Source organism: Pagrus pagrus (genome assembly GCF_965226575.1).
Source record: "Pagrus pagrus genome assembly, chromosome: 6".
NCBI lineage: Eukaryota > Metazoa > Chordata > Actinopteri > Spariformes > Sparidae > Pagrus > Pagrus pagrus.
The window spans coordinates 18,648,383-18,664,286 of NC_140190.1; the positions used below are offsets into that span (position 1 = coordinate 18,648,383).

General features: G+C 42.1%; 2 protein-coding genes across 3 annotated transcripts; one reads left to right on the plus strand and one right to left on the minus strand.

Moving 5' to 3' along the window:
• Positions 1-5,989: 5,989 nt before the first annotated feature.
• On the minus strand, positions 5,990-8,018 carry fam43a (family with sequence similarity 43 member A). 2 transcript variants are annotated; one of them, XM_084355767.1, is made up of 2 exons: positions 7,953-8,018; positions 5,990-7,833 (listed from the first exon to the last, which is right to left on the minus strand). In XM_084355767.1, the coding sequence occupies exon 2, from the start codon at positions 7,798-7,800 to the stop codon at positions 6,760-6,762; it is 1,041 nt and encodes a 346-aa protein (XP_084211893.1). In that variant the 5' UTR covers positions 7,801-7,833; positions 7,953-8,018; the 3' UTR covers positions 5,990-6,759. The 2 variants fall into 2 exon arrangements, with proteins under 2 accessions (XP_084211893.1, XP_084211892.1); XM_084355766.1 differs by having other exon boundaries at positions 5,990-7,836.
• A 1,476-nt stretch (positions 8,019-9,494) lies between these two features.
• lsg1 (large 60S subunit nuclear export GTPase 1) lies at positions 9,495-15,265 on the plus strand. The gene is made up of 14 exons (XM_084355320.1): positions 9,495-9,892; positions 10,417-10,543; positions 10,979-11,099; positions 11,186-11,272; positions 11,433-11,519; positions 11,611-11,671; positions 12,146-12,322; positions 12,467-12,829; positions 12,958-13,059; positions 13,177-13,329; positions 13,738-13,852; positions 14,024-14,103; positions 14,322-14,492; positions 14,629-15,265. Exons 1-14 carry the CDS (start codon positions 9,794-9,796, stop codon positions 14,833-14,835), a joined length of 1,950 nt encoding a protein of 649 aa, XP_084211446.1. The 5' UTR covers positions 9,495-9,793; the 3' UTR covers positions 14,836-15,265.
• The last annotated feature ends 639 nt before the right edge of the window (positions 15,266-15,904 follow it).

The following is a 15,904-nucleotide window of genomic DNA, read 5'->3' on the forward strand; positions in this document are numbered from 1 at the left end:
GTAAACCTTCACAGTTTTTGGTTACATTTTCCTCAGATTGGATATATATGCGTTTTGCCCCAGGCCTTCCTGTCAGCCAATAGAAACACCTACAAACACTCCCACACACAGAAACACGTGCATCCTACGGGACAAGCCTGAGACCTGAGGTGTTGGACATGCAGCTGTTTCCTGTCTGTATTTGAAACAGGAAAATTGCACATGTGGATTTCAACAAAGTTTCCTCACACTTGGACAAATCTGAAAAGTAGGCCACAGCATCTAGTGAACAGAGGTGCTCAAAACTTACTCTCACTTCGCTCTCGCCACTGGACAACAAAAGCAAAGAGAAGCAAGTGTTTTGAGGAGCATGGATGTACCCAAAGCCTCCCACTGTACAAGGCGCTGATAGGTATCGCATTAAAAAACATCTCTATTTGGACTCTGCATTCTGCTCCGACAGAAAGTCTGTCCGAGGGTCACCCTGTGATTTTCTCTCCCTCCTCTGTTATTATTCCATTTCCTCCCCGTGAACGGAAAGACTGAAATAACCCTGCTGAAATCTATGGCTCTCCAGGGGCAAGGCTTTTGTGTCGGAACAAGTGGAAAACAAGAGCAGCAGTGGCTGAAAGGGACACTGCGAGATCTAGAGTTTCACGGCCTCACGGGGCTCGGCCCATAGACACAGACACGGCTCATTACATGAGAAGACTGTATGGAGACCAATCGAGAAGTGTCGTGTGAGACACTCAGCATGTGTGACTCACAGGGGGAATTGTAGGCCGGACTCTTTTTGGGAGCCGAATGATGGCTGAGTGCACAGTGATGAAATATTCTGTAAGAACCTGTAACTGTGTGCGTGATGAACTGAGGAAGGAGAGGTGATGATCCGAGCTGAGGGAAACCAACACTCCCGGTCCCTGAAAACTTTTTGTCCACTCATCTGTTATCAGTTTAGCCTCTTCTTCTTCTTCTCTTAAGCTAAACTTAAGCTATGTGGCTCCATGGATGAGAATGGCCACCACTTTGGTACAGATTAAAATATTACAACGACTTTTGGATGGGCTGTCGTTATATTTCTATGTAGACTTTGTGCCCAGTGGATAATCTCTTTGGACACCATTAGCAGATCAAAGTTTACGTTGTCCCGGGGAACATTTCATCTTCTACTAAATAGGTTGGCACAAAACTTTTGATCAGACATTCGTGGTCCCTATGGCATGACTTTTATTAAGTTTGGTGACCATCAAGCGTCAACATGGGGTCAAAATTTGTATTTGTCAAATGCTAAATCCAAATTAAACCAAATATCTGAAAAACACAGGACATCCCCATCAGCCTCAGCTGTACTTTTATTTGGTTCTAATTAGCAAATGTTAGCATGCAAACACACTGTGTTGCAGAGATATCTACTGAAGTTAGCATGCTAAGCAGCTAACGCTCGCCTGTCCTGGGCCAATGCTTTTGTGCCAGCAGCAAAACACCAACACTTCCCCATGTCCTCCGAGCTACCAGTCTGGACCACTAGCTGCATGGCTAACTGAGCTAACTAGCTAACAGCAGCTAAAACGAGCAGCAGTTAGCAGTAACTCTAGTGTACATATTGCACCGTTAACATACTATTTGCTAAACATAAGAGTGTTAGCATTAGTCTGACTCACCGGATGTGTACTAATGGTATGAGCCAGGCATTCTGCCTTCAGTCATTTGCGTGTTTTTTTTCTAAATACTTGTCTCAACAACCTCCCAACTAGCAACCTTCATGCTGAAAATGGCAAGTTACCCCAACACTAACCTGGTTGCTAACGCTACAAACCTAAACAAGCTCACAGTTGTTGCCTTTTCCTTTGTGGGGATTTAGCCATTTTAATGACTCGCCTCTGTTCAAAGGTTTAATGCTAAAACAAGTTCCGGTCAACACTATTTTTCAGAGCTACAACTGGACTTTTTTTTAAGACTGTGAAAAACTCAAGCAAGGCAAGTTGCCTACGTATGGCCCTGAGATATACTTTCCAGTTTTACTGCAGTGAGGCCTGTGGTTTGTCCAAGTGGTGTTGCCATACCCGGATGTCCAAGACAGCGGACGCACTCTTTGAGCATGAGTGTTAGTGTTAGAATGTTAGAATGCTAATCTTAGCACTTTGCTTAAAGCACCGCTGTGCCTTATACATGGTTCGTACTTGTTGTATTTCTGATTCATTTATTTTTTCATCCAGGTTCATCCTTCGAGATTGCACAAACCACTGATGCATAAATCACTAACATCCATCTGAATGTTATGCAGACACAGTTGCTTTTAATGGATACACTTTCTCTATAATGAATTCAAGCATGTCTGCTGTATCTGCCCTCCACGACAGCCGGAGCACAACCTTAGAGGACACAGCACATGAAATGTTTCATAGAACAGCTGAGCATGAAAATGACCTGTACCTACACATAGACCACATGCATGCATAGACACACACACACACACTCACACACATACATAACACACAACTCCTGGAGGACAGCTGTCAGATTCAAACTAATGAGAGTCGAGGCTGCTGCTGTGTTGGATTTTTTTCTCTCTTTCTGTCTCTCACCATCTTTCTCACATTCACAGCATCCTGGTAAAGTCATCAGTGGACTGACACCGCCTGACACTGCTCGTGAAGAGTCAAAATACATCATTCTCTCCGAGAAACACCAGGAAAGTTCAGCACATCTTTGCCCCCAGCTGCACCTGTAATTCCAGGTTGTGAACGATTTAACCCTTGAAGAGCATGTTAATAACACACCTTCATGATACAAATAGTATGTTGCATCCATCTCCTCCTCACCTGCACCAGGTTCTAGGGCACTGTCTACGTAAAGCATCTAATTATGATCAGCAGGCATGCCGGGACATGTTGCTCTCTGCTACTATTCCTAGAGATTCGTTCACATGTTTCCACAGCTGGGAGAAGGTCACCAGGCCTCTGTGCTCTGATTCAACCCCTCTGACATCTTAGAGCTGCTGCTGTAATCAGATCCAGGCACAGTAACTAACAGCTCTGGTGCTTTCCCGGCCGTCCTCATGCATTATGGACGAACACATTTTTGAGCGTGGCTCAAAGTGAGCCTGGCACCGGTGATGATCTGGTACAGCGATGGCCCACGGCGGCGTTCCACTAGCAGATAATTAGAAAGTCTTCTGCCTCTGTGTCAGAGCAGGCAGGGACAGCCGAGCAGATTCATTTATTGTTTATTTTTTGGTGGTCAAGTGTACTTAAAGGGTAACACATTAATGTGTGTTTGCAGGTAATTTGGAGTACTTCTGCACATGTGAAAAGATGGAATGAAGCCTTTTGTGGCATCAGAGGAAGATGATGCGATCTAGTAAATTACCTCCAATGATGTCAATCAGTGGCTTAGTTGCATTGTGGGAGATGTAGGCTCCGGGTTTTGAAAAGGAAGAAGAATGTGTCGAATATAAAATATTATATTTCTGATTCTGCTGTATAGATTTTGACCATTTGTTTATAAAGAGTCCAGCAGGACACAATTTTAATTTGTTACCTTTAAAGTCTGGGAACTCAGTCATTTTAATAATGCCTGATCACCTTCACTGAAAAAAACCTTCATGTTTATAGAAGATTGGAGAACTTTAAAAACCAACAGCAAACACTTCACCACTGTGACTGACAGACAATTTTCTTGTTGAATGTGGAGCCTTTTTTCCCTCTGACTCACACATGCCAGACAGTAGGCAAAGCAAACACCTGAGTGTTTGTTCAAAGGGAAAGCGAACGTGACATATGAATATCAAAAAAAGCCTCTTTTTTTCATTCTCTCTTATCAGCCAGGAACTCCGCTCTCTCCCCCCGGGCAGCTTGAAACGTGTTCTCCAACCACTTGTTGTCAGCAAACACTTTCAAGCCATTTGTTGTGTGAGTGCACAAGTGGCTGTTATCCAGGTAACCTTGGAAGAGTGTGAGAACGTGATTGCTTTTGCAGAGGTGAGGCGCAGGAGAGATATTTCTCCCTGACCTAAAGAGAATGTAGGTCAGGGAGAAACGCAGCTGTGGAGCAGGAACGGCGGACAAAATGGCACTTTACTCTGTCTTTACGTGGTGAGAGCACTGGCCTCCCACTAATTACATTAAGCTGTGCACATACTGATGATGTCATGCTGTCTTCACAGTGAACAGTAGACAGGGCATCACACCACACGTGGAAGTGAAACTAACTGGTGTGGGTTTCTGCGCTCGATTGTCATCTGACAAGCCACAAACACAGCAGCAGCAGTCTGGGTTTGGAGCACGTGTGTCTGTGTGCCCCTGGAAGCACATCAATTCATAATGAGGCGCTGCAAAGCTTTTTATAGGACTCACCGACCGCTGGCTGAAATACGTTAACCCTCTTGTCTCCGGATCTCTTTCCAAAGCCATCGTGTTTTTGTTTTCACTGAATACCAGAGCCAGTGCTGGTGAGAATACGCCTGGCTCTGGAGGAGCTGTGTGGGCTCTGGGGTGCGGCCCTGGCAGACAGACGCACACCACTAATGGCTTACGTGCATCGATACATCAATATCTGCGTGTTCCAGTGAGAGCTGTGTGCTGTGTGCTGTGTGCTGTGTGCGTAGGCCTGTTGCTATGTGTTAGAAAAGGAAGTGACAGGAGAGGTGGTGTCACTGCTGCTAAGTCACATCCATCTTTGGCCACGGGTCACATGTGCTGGCATGAGAGGTGATGCTGTCTTTTTGCAACTCTAAGTATCAGATGTTAAGCCTGCTGTTCTGGTGTTTAAGAGAAGGAAGTTATATAATCTGTCATCAGCGTAACTTCCGTGTATTAAGTGATATTTTGGCGAAGCCGCACTGACACATTAAAATATTGCAGCCTTCCTGATTTCAGTAAGTCGGGTGCATTTGAATGAAAAGCACCTGCTGCATCACAGGATGCAGATTCAGGGGTGCTTGTTTTGACCCTTAAAGGATAAGTTCACCCAAAATTGAAAATTCAGTTATCATCTACTCACTCCCATGCTGATGGGAAGTCTGGTGAAGTTTCGCAGTCGGCAAAACATTTATGTCGCTTCAAGGGAAAACAGTGTTGCAGTCTTCTCCTCAACAACTTAAGTAGATGGGGACTTGTTTTAAGAGGTAACAAAACTGAAAAAAGAAAACATGAAATGGCTTCAAACAGCTCCAATCCAAGTCTTCAGAGGCCCTGAGATCCCTAACTCATTTGAAAAGACGTTATTTACACCCTTTTTTAAGCTGAAATCTTCATTGTAGCTGCTAAGCTAAAACTCATGGGTGTAAATAACATCTTTTTTTAAATCAGTGTGGGATCTCAGGGCTTCCGTAGACTTGGATTACGCAGGACGAGCTGCTTATTTTCTTTATTTGTTTTGAAACAAGTCCCCATCTACTTCAGTTGTCTAGGAGTACACTACAGCGCTGTTTTGCTGTGAAGCTCCAGAAATGTTTTGTGGACTACCAAACTTTGAATTTTGAATTTTTGGGTGAATTAATCCTTTAAGTTATTCTCTGAAATGACTCACCAAAGGAGGACAGGACATAGGACATAATAATGGTACATGAAAGACAGCCCCGGTGTTAAAAGACCTCGGTGCCTCTGCTGCCCTGTCATTAAAGGACCCATGTGATGTTCCCACTGCGGGTGCTTGTGCTGACGTCCTCCTGTGTGGCCTGGCTTCCCTGAGGCTGCTCACAATGAATGAGCCTTCAGTACCTTAACTCAATAACTTCTGCGGCCTGCTCCCTGAGCGCCATCTGACGAAAAAAGACTCAGCCTAGTCTATTAAATGAAATACATGTATACGACGGCAGGTACTCCAGTATTAGTGGAGAGAAATGTTTCTCTGTTTCCCATCTCCATGTGACTTTCAGTCAGCAGTGCAAATCTGACCTCAATAAGAGACTCTCAAGGTAAATCCCCTCTCATATTAAAGAGCACCAGTGGAAAACATGACCTACATGTTCTCCAACACAAATCTGCACATAAACTTCAACAGCTCGAGATCATTTTCATTTTTTTTATTCATAATTCTATGAGGTTCACATAACAAACCACATTTTTCATTCTTTAAAAAATAACATATTTATACTTAAAACATCTTACTTTACATCATAATACATAACAGTGTTTTTTTCTTTTGCACAGCAAAGATATGACATTTATGTTTCGGACAACATAACAACAAACATCATTTACATGAAGTCAACATAATACTTGAGTGAATTCTACAACAGTGCAAAAGAAATGAACAGGCTGTTGCAACAAAACAAAAAAAAAAGGCCCTGACAGGAAACTTTAGGAGGCCTGTTTAGACCCACTGAACCATTTAAGGGAGAGGGGGGGAAAGGCTTTAAAAAAAGGGGGAATGTTTTTTGGATCATGAGGAGCATCTTTCAACAGAAAAATGCAGTTTTCAAGAGCGAAAAAACTTAAGGTAAACAAGCTCGAGGCTACAACAAAATCCTCTTAAATAAAAGAGATGGAATTAGTGTCGTGCGTCTTAGGGCGCACTGGGATCTTGTCGGTTCAACCAGTCATTCAACGACATGCACTTATTTCCCCACATGTTCTCCGTGTTTACACAATCTTAAAATATCATTCAGTAGCCTAACTGTGTGTCCAAGTCCGTGTGGATCGTCTCTGGATCATATCAGTTAGTCGTGGAGGCACCGATGAGACAAACAATCTCCAACAACAAGGCTGACGACAGAGGAAATGTTTTTTTTACTTGGGGAGACGACAAAACAATGCGTCAGAAATGCCTTAAAAGTATTCAGGCAATTTCCTGCACCTTTACCTCCTCGAACCCGTTGGTGAGCGGGGGGGGCTCCTGGTTGCTCTCTATGGAGGACTCGCTCCCCGTGCTCTCTCCAGAGAGAAGTCTGGTGACTCTCAGATCAGCTTTCAGAGTCTGCACGTCGTTCCCTATGCTCATCTCTCCCAAGTCATTAATAATCTGAGTCAACTCCTGTTTACCGTTGGCAACACAATCATCGTCCGTGTCCAGAATGTCCTCACACTCAAAGTGCATCGCTTTCTCCTCCTCCTCCTCCCCGACCAAGTCCTCTGTGATGGAGCCCAGCTTGGGCGCGCTCCGGCTGCGCTCCACCGGGGGTTTGTAGTAACACTGTCCGTTCAGCAGCTTCCTGAGGGGGACCAGCGGGATGGTTTGTTCCCCTATGAGCTGCTGCTGCTGGTGCCGGGCATCGTCCCTCCGTTTTAGTCTTTTAAACTCAGCCAAGGCTGTGGCCGAGGTCTGGTACAGCAGCAGCGCCATGGCTTTCGCCTTCTCCGGCTTGGACACCAGCACTGCGTGACAGCGCAGCATCACGGCCTTGTGCTTCATTTCGTGCCTGTAAATCCAGGCGAAGATCTTGGGTAGCCTCGGGTCCGCGACGCAGTAGGTTATCCGGTGCAGCAAGTACAAGTGTCCCGGCCTCCTGGCCTTGTCGTCCACATGCACCATCCGGATGCCCTGCGAGCTGATGGTCAGCCTCATCTTGGTGCCGTTCTTGCCCATTTCGCTCTTGCCCCAGATCTTGCTCACAGCCACGTCCGTGCAGCCGTCCCCTTTGGACTGGATGGTGGTGGCGTTGCCCAGGTAGAGCACCGTGTACGTGGGGTCCTCGCTGGTGATCTTCACCTTTTTCCTCTTGGACTTGAACATGCTGCCCACCCTGTTGAGCGCGCTCTCCGGGCAGGACTTGGCGAAGGACGTGAGCACCGAGTAGTTGAGACTCACCGCATAGCCCTTCTGCTTGGACTGCTTGTCTTCCTCAATCAGGTCGAACTTATTCTTCTTCCAAGGCAGCATTTTCCTGCTGTTTCCAGTCAACAGCAACAAAGTCTACTGGGAGAGATAGAAAGAAACAAACTTTGTGTCACTGCTAAATCCTAGAAGAGTTTCTCCCCCTGTCAGGTCATTTGTGAGCTACTCTACGAGAACTGGGCGCAAAGACAACGTACTTCATCTGTTCATCCTCTAAAGTCCTCTTGTCCATTGTGGTGTCCCCGCTGCTGTCTCGATGTAGGGCACAATAGAGTCTGCTGTGTCGAGACGAGCTTCAAAGAATATATACAGGGAGAAACCATTTCAGTGTGACTGTGGGGGGGACTGAACCAAATGAGAACAGAACTGTTGTGGCTTGTGTAGATGGTGTTCATTGATACAAAACTCTCATGTTTGCCTGCCTGCCTGGATATATATATATATATATATATATATATATATATATATATATATATATATATATATATATATATATATGTATACATATACACACACACACAAATAGGTATGATATGTATATAATAATTATACGATATATATTTTAAAACAATTCCTGTATTATTATTATTATTATTATTGTTGTTGTTGTTATTATTATTATTATTATTATTATTATTATTATTATTATGTATAATTAGGTTATTACCACATTCCACCCCACCAAAACCAACATTTGATGACATGTTCTCTCACAGTTTTAATGATAATAAACTTTATTTATATAGCACATTCACATACAGAGTTTACAAAGCACTTTGACAATCAAGCAAAAGCAGGAAACTCAGGAAGATGATATTACAGAACAAACACTTAACAGTAAGTAATGCAAAAATAGAAATAAATAAAAGAATAGAAGCAGGAAAAGACGATAAGGTAGATTTGAAACAGGTAATTTTGCCTGTAATATGTTAACTAAAAATTGAACTTGTGTGTCTCTCCATCTGAGATCAAACCAACACACAAATGTCTATGTGCAAATATATAATTTAATAAATATATATACCTTTTTATTATAATGCTACACACCATGTGTGTATTATTATCACTATAAGTGCAATTATCGTGTGCAATTGTCCTTCTTGGTCATATCTGCATGTGAAAGAAGAACAGTATAAATAGTCTAAATGGTCTTAAAGATTAATAATTTTTATTTTATTTTTATTATTCTATTTTATCTTGTTTTTTCATCAGTCACTGAGTCACTGTTATTCGCTCTGCTTTTGACTGTTGAGCTGCTGTAACAAGTGAATTTCCCTGGTGAGGGATTAATAAAGTCTTATCTATGTTGTACAGCTTTTGTATCACACTGAAATACAATATCAACAAACACATGGATCTTACATGAAATTGAGAAATACAGAAATTTGATATAAAGTATTCAAATATTTTCTATGTCAGCCATCATATTGATAGGCTTTATGTGGTAGTAAGGGAGGAAAGTCACACTGATACACTGCTGGTTTATGCTGCCACCTTTTGGTTCACATCGGAACTGCACCTGTTGCATTTGTTTGAGGATATTTGTTACTTATTACTTTGCGTAATACTTACTCTTAATTTGTGAATTTAATTTACTTCAGAATTATATGTGGACTGTATAAATATTTGTTTGGTTGTTAAAGGACTACACGTTGGCATGTGGAACTATTGTTAGAGCTGTCCCATTTTCTTCAGAGCGCCTTTGATAGCTGGACAGACAAGTGGACGGTACCATAGCAGCGTCGTTTAAATTGCTTAGAAGAAAGCGGACATTAGCTCATATTTGTTAAGATGAAGTTCAGAAATAACATTAAACTCACAACTAATTCAACTAAAGGAAGGCTGTAAATTAATATCCAAGTAGTTGAGGTCGATTCTTCCGGATCAAGTAAAACTCGATTGGTTTATCCCACTTCCGGTTCTTACGACGACAACAACGCAGATGCACATGGGGTACAGACTGTAGCTAGTATCAGATAGCGTTTTACAACTTTTGTGAGATATTATAACAGTGTTTTGTGTGACGACATCAGAAGTTATGGGTAAGAAGAAGGCCGGCGGAGGAGTCGGACTGGGCAGAGCTCTGATAAAAGAGAGACTTCAGGCAGGCCGAGGAAACAAGAGAGGAGACTCATGGGTATGACATAGCAGCAACTAGCTTATATTAAACACGCTTTAACAGACCATAAAAGATAATTACCTCACTGTTCATACAATTATATCAAGTTCTAGTTCCCTGTCGATCACGATTGAACTGCCACTCATCTATTCCCTTACACGGAGGGTTCGTCAGAGCTGTCAATAGTTCTGGAAAGTATGGTTTGTCGCTGGTGCCAAACTCGCTTAAGAAAATGTAATTTTATCGCTGCTTTACTTATCGCGGACCTGCAGCACCTACATTAATACTTGTTCATATTAAATAAGATCCTGTGGTTATTTCGGCGTAGAGATCAATTACATAGGAGCATTATTTTTGCCGTAAAATCTCAATATTAATAGAACTATTAACATACCCACATGCAAGACACATTTTTGGAACCACCATGAGAGTTTTTGGGCATAACACAACAGAGTAAACGTATGTGTCCTCATAACAGTCAGTGTGTATTGCAGATGCTCTTCCCTGAGGCACGTAACGTAATTAATGTTAAATATTTGCAGCTCCACACCAGTGAGCTGAATGATGGCTATGACTGGGGGCGGCTGAACCTGCAGTCAGTGACAGAACAGAGCTCCATGGATGACTTTCTGGCCACTGCTGAACTGGCTGGAACAGAATTTGTTGCAGGTAAATAAAACCTAATTTAATTAAAATATAATGCTTGAATTAGATTTTGATTTTAAATGTTAGTTGTAGCCAAAGTATATCAAAATTTCCACTAACTAAGCATGGCAAGCTGTGCTCGAAAACAAGCGATTTTTCTAATTTTTTGCCTTTCAAGTCTAATTCACACTAGTTGACGCACAGCCAATTTTGTACATGTTAGTGCTGTGTTGTATGTAGCTGCACTGTTACTATCTAGTATCCACTATGTTTCCTAAGTGTTAAGTTGACCTATTGCTACTTTAGAGGACCATAGTAAATAGAGGATCATAGATAAATGTTTCCTGTGTTCTAGTGCTTTGCACGCTAAAATGTATACACAATTTTGTCATATCCACTGCACCTTTGTCACTTTGATTCCACTGCTGTCCCTGACTTCTTCTTGCTTTGTGTTCCCAGAGAAACTCAACGTCAGGTTTGTGCCAGTGGAAGCTAGAGCAGGTTTATTAACAGCTGAGGAGAAAACCAGGCTGGCAAGGCTGCATGAAGAGAACAAGCATTTCCTCAGAATTCCTCGGCGGTAAGTAAATAGACCTGGTTATTTAATTTTATGGAACTGCTGTAATGTGTGTTTAATTTTTGTGATATCTCTCTACCAATTTTAAGCCCCCACTGGGATGAGAGCACCAGTCCAGAGGCGCTTCAGCAAGCAGAGAAAGACAGCTTCTTGGAGTGGAGACGAGAGCTTGCACAGTATGTAATCTTCTGTAAACTGGGCCACCTTTGTGTCCTTGTTGCATGTTTGTTTACTGTCTAAAAGTAGCATACAAAATCATGAACAGTATTTGTAATTGATTAAATCCGTGAAGGATTATCAGTGTCAGCAGTCTAACTGTAAGTGTTACCTGTAAAGGCTAGAAGAGGAACAGAAGTTAATTCTCACCCCATTCGAGAGGAATCTGCAGTTCTGGAGACAGCTGTGGAGAGTGATCGAGAGGAGGTAAAAACTTTCGGCTCATACCTGTCTCTAATGAGGAGTGTGTTCTCCATGTGTAATACTTAAGGCAAAACTTTTTCATGTTTTTCTGTAGTGACGTCGTCATTCAAATTGTTGATGCCAGAAATCCTTTGCTGTTCAGATGTCCTGACCTGGTGAGTACACGAGGTAGAGTTGCTTTGGTGGGAAAGAGAAGTTGCAGTCATTGCTGGTGGGGGATGTAATTAAACTGTGACTGCATCTTCCAATGTTTTTCAGTGATTGTCATCTCTGGTTTTCTATCACATTAACGCTGGTCACTCTCGTAGAGTTTTGATTTCTTTCTTTATTTTAATCTTTACGTTTTTTTGGCCCCAATTTTTTCTAACATTTGAATTTACTGCAATCTCAATCCCAATTGAGATTCATATTTTGATATTTGAAAGGAGTGAATACGAGTAGCGAACCAAAAAAAACAGGCGGAAGAATAAAAATTCTGTCCGTAGAAGAACATGCAGTTTGTTGTGGATGCCTCCAGAATTCACAACCAATAAAAGACTAAAAGTGCCTATAGCCAGTTAAAATATTTTTAAAAAGTCACATTGTGCTTTTATTTTGTTTTGTAAGATATGTCTGTTGTGTGCTTCCAGGAGTTGTACGTAAAGGAAGTGTCACAGCATAAGGTAAACATGCTGTTGGTGAATAAGGCAGACCTGCTGACCAGGGAGCAGAGGCGGGCCTGGGCCAGACACTTCCAGAAAGAGGGGCTGAGGGCAGTTTTCTGGTCTGCCCTGGCTGAGGGCGACAGACTGGATGCAGAAGAAAAGGTGAGGAGTCGGATGTTTTTGAAGCCGTACTCTGAACATCACCCAAATTAATTTAATATATTTATTTTTATATATTTCTAAAAGATTTGTGCTGTTTCAGTTCTATAAACCTAGTTTCAACGTGCAAAATGTCTCCTCTCACAGGGCATGGAAGTGGACGATCCAGAGTGCGGAGAAAGTGAGCCAGAAGATGAAGAACAGCCAGACAATGAAGACTTGACCAAAAAGGGGGCAGACAGAGATGAAGAGGCGAAGGCAGAAGAGGCGGTGGGGGATGACGAGAGTGGTACAGAGGAAGAGGAGCAGGAGAAGATATCTGTAGAAGAGGAGGACTGGTACACCTGCTCAGAAGATGAGCATGAAGAAGAAAAAGGGACTGCTCGTTCATCCGCTGAAGCCTCCTTCTACAACTCCAGCCGTCTGCTGCATAAGGATGAGCTGCTAGAAGTGTTTAAGGCGGCTCACAACGGGCCGACGTGTAAAGACGGTGAACTGACAGTCGGACTGGTGGGTAAAAAGTTAGCACTGTACAGAAAGAGAGTTTTCTGATTTACTTACTCAGTTGCAAGCATTGTCAGCTGCTTTTGAGGGATTGTAAAGCAATTACACTTTTTTATTTTGTGTGAATTCAACAGGTCGGGTATCCGAATGTGGGAAAGAGTTCTACCATCAACACTATTCTAAGGAACAAGAAGGTGTCTGTTTCAGCCACTCCGGGACACACTAAGCACTTTCAGGTACAGGAATACTCTTTAAACCTGATGTGAATTCAAGTCATATTTTCCATCAGCAGAAAACATAATCTGTGTTTTTTTTTTTTTTTTGCTGCCTTTTCTTCACATGTATCATCACAGACTCTGTACGTGGAGCCAGGCCTGTGCCTCTGTGACTGCCCAGGTCTGGTCATGCCCTCCTTTGTTTCTACCAAAGCTGAGATGATCTGCTGTGGGATCCTGCCCATCGACCAGATGAGAGATCACGTACCTGCAGTCTCACTTATATCCTTTGTGTGCTTTTTGACACAGCACCTGCACAATCCAGTCACAAGGAAGAAGTGTTTATGACCTTTAAGCGAGCTGCGTAAGGAGTTTTTATAAAATGACATTTGAGAAAGTGAAAGTAGGAGTTTCTCACAGTTGACGACTGGGAATTGAGATAAAGCCCTGGGGGGAAAAAAACAAAAGTAGTATCTTCTTCAGTAGGAGCTGAAAAAGCAAAACTATTCTGTAGCAGAAATAAAAACAATAGTCTCACTTGTTTACATTAATGAATCCAAATAATCAATATCGATTTTACAATGATATGGCGATGTTTGAAATGTCCTACCTAATCTTGAAGGTGAACATCTTGAAGCTCACAGCACCTCGAACTGCAGATCGTAGTTTAGTCCTTAACTGAGTTGTCACATATGTCAGACGATCCCTCGGCATGTGTTAGAGGGCACCTACGGCATCAACATTATCCGACCGCGAGAAGACGAAGACCCTGACCGGCACCCAACCTACGAGGAGCTGCTGATGGCTTATGGATGTGAGACTACCAGAAAATTTTACGTTTCTATAGAGAATGAACAATAGGCCAAAAAATGAATGAATGAATGACTGAGTGATCCACCGTCCTTATCTTTTTAAAGCATTGCGTTAACTCTGCTTTTATGTAAGACTTGTATTAAGTTTATTATTGTGTTTCCTTCTATTTCAGACATGAGAGGCTTTATGACTGCTCATGGCCAGCCTGATCAGTCCAGATCAGCCCGGTACATCCTGAAGGATTATGTCAACGTAAGTGCAAACGAAATACATTTATTTTAATCTATGTTCACCTGCAGCATTAACTACATTCTGAATCTACTATGATTTACAGTGCCATATAGCTACACAGGCCAAGTTTTAGAAATTCAAACTCTGTTTTTTTTATTTGGCCAGTTGTTGCTCTACCATCCGTACATTTACTTAGAATATGTGCATCCTGAATAGAAACTTCTGTTGACTCCTCACAGGGCAAGCTTCTGTACTGCCATCCTCCTCCACATATTAATGTTGAAGACTTCCAGCCGCAGCACAACAAGTTCCTGAAAAGAGACATGGACTGCGGTGACCTCTCCTCAACATCAAGCAAAAAGAAAATCAAGAGAATTGAAAATGTGGTTGACAAGAACTTCTTCCATCAGGTATAATGCATCTCCTGTCCTCTTGAAGGAAAACTGTCTCAATGGTAGTTGTGTGTTGTCAGAAAATCAAAAATATGTACGAGTATGGTTATTTATTGTGAAATTAAATGCTTATTGATGTGAACTCTCTCTTCAGGAGAATGTACGGGCGCTCTCTAAGGGGGTTCAGTCTGTCATGGGCTACAAGCCAGGCAGTGGACCGGTCGGCCCAGGAAAAGCTGGATCAGAAGCAGCGCCAGGAAAAGCTGGATCAGAAGCAGCGCCAGGAAAACCCTGGAAAAAACATGGCAACAGGAACAAGAAGGAGAAAGTACGGCGTCTGAACAAACATCTGGACGCCTGAGGCTGATCTGAAATCAAAACACTTTTAATCACAGATCATTTCAGCAGGAATGGAAAAACCCCTCAAGTACAGTTCATGTGATTCCAAAGGAATTAATGCTGAGCAGTATCTGTAGGTAGATTCAGGCCCTTTAATCCCAGGAGTGTGGAGTGTCAGGCTGTGTTGATCTTAACAAATAAGGTGCATAATAATGTCCTGTACTGCTCTGTTAGAAAATCACATTGGTGCAAATCATTCCATCAACTGGATCAGCAGTTGCTCACCAGGTCTCAGAGTTTTATAAGACATTGAAAAGGACATTTTCAGTTTGTATTTAGAAGACGCTTCGAAAGACACATAAAAAAGTATTTGTTAAAAAGATGTATTACTGTATTTTACCCATATACAGTTGTGATTATGAAATAAATTGAATGTTTTCATGTTGGTTTCACTTTCACGTGTGTATTTGGAAATGTTTGAAAAATTCAAAGTGCATCTTCAACTATATAGTAACCTACAAGGACACATACATTCATATTGTGGTTATTTTCCTTAAAAGCTTTATTTGCTGCAGTTTAAAATTAGAAAAATGTACATTTATCAATATTTTGATGTCAACATTTAATGATATGGCTGTTATTTTAAGCAACATGATGTAGGATTTGCTCTTTTGTTGGATCTGGTTAGTTACGTAATGTTGCTTAGAAAATTCACCAAAATGAAATCTGAAGATGCACAAAAGTGTATGAATTGCAGAGATAGCTGAAAAATAAGAGGTGTTTGCAGCCCTTAAACATCTAGATTTTATCTGAATGTTGTCCTTTTGTTGACCGTGTTGATTTATTATCAGAGATAAAAACAATTCCTTGATTGCCCGGTGCTCACAGATGAGAGATCCTCCTCTGAGGGGCGGATGGCTTCTGATATATCACAAGACACTTCACACCCCAGTGTCACGTCAAAGGAAAGGGCTGTTAAACACAACAATATTAAGTATTTAAAAGGCGGATGTCCACAGAAACCATTCCCAACTAGTGTCTTCTCAAAGCATAAAGGTGGCCATTAACTCCAAGCTCCCCTTTAAAGGGGC

Coding starts and splice junctions, on each gene's coding strand:
- fam43a (XM_084355767.1), bottom strand. CDS start 7,800: ATGCTGCCTTGGAAGAAGAATAAGTTCGACCTGATTGAGGAAGACAAG.
- lsg1 (XM_084355320.1), top strand. CDS start 9,794: ATGGGTAAGAAGAAGGCCGGCGGAGGAGTCGGACTGGGCAGAGCTCTG. Junction 12,323..12,466: donor GACTGGATGCAGAAGAAAAG/GTGAGGAGTCGG, acceptor CTCCTCTCACAG/GGCATGGAAGTGGACGATCC. Junction 12,830..12,957: donor GTGAACTGACAGTCGGACTG/GTGGGTAAAAAG, acceptor TGAATTCAACAG/GTCGGGTATCCGAATGTGGG.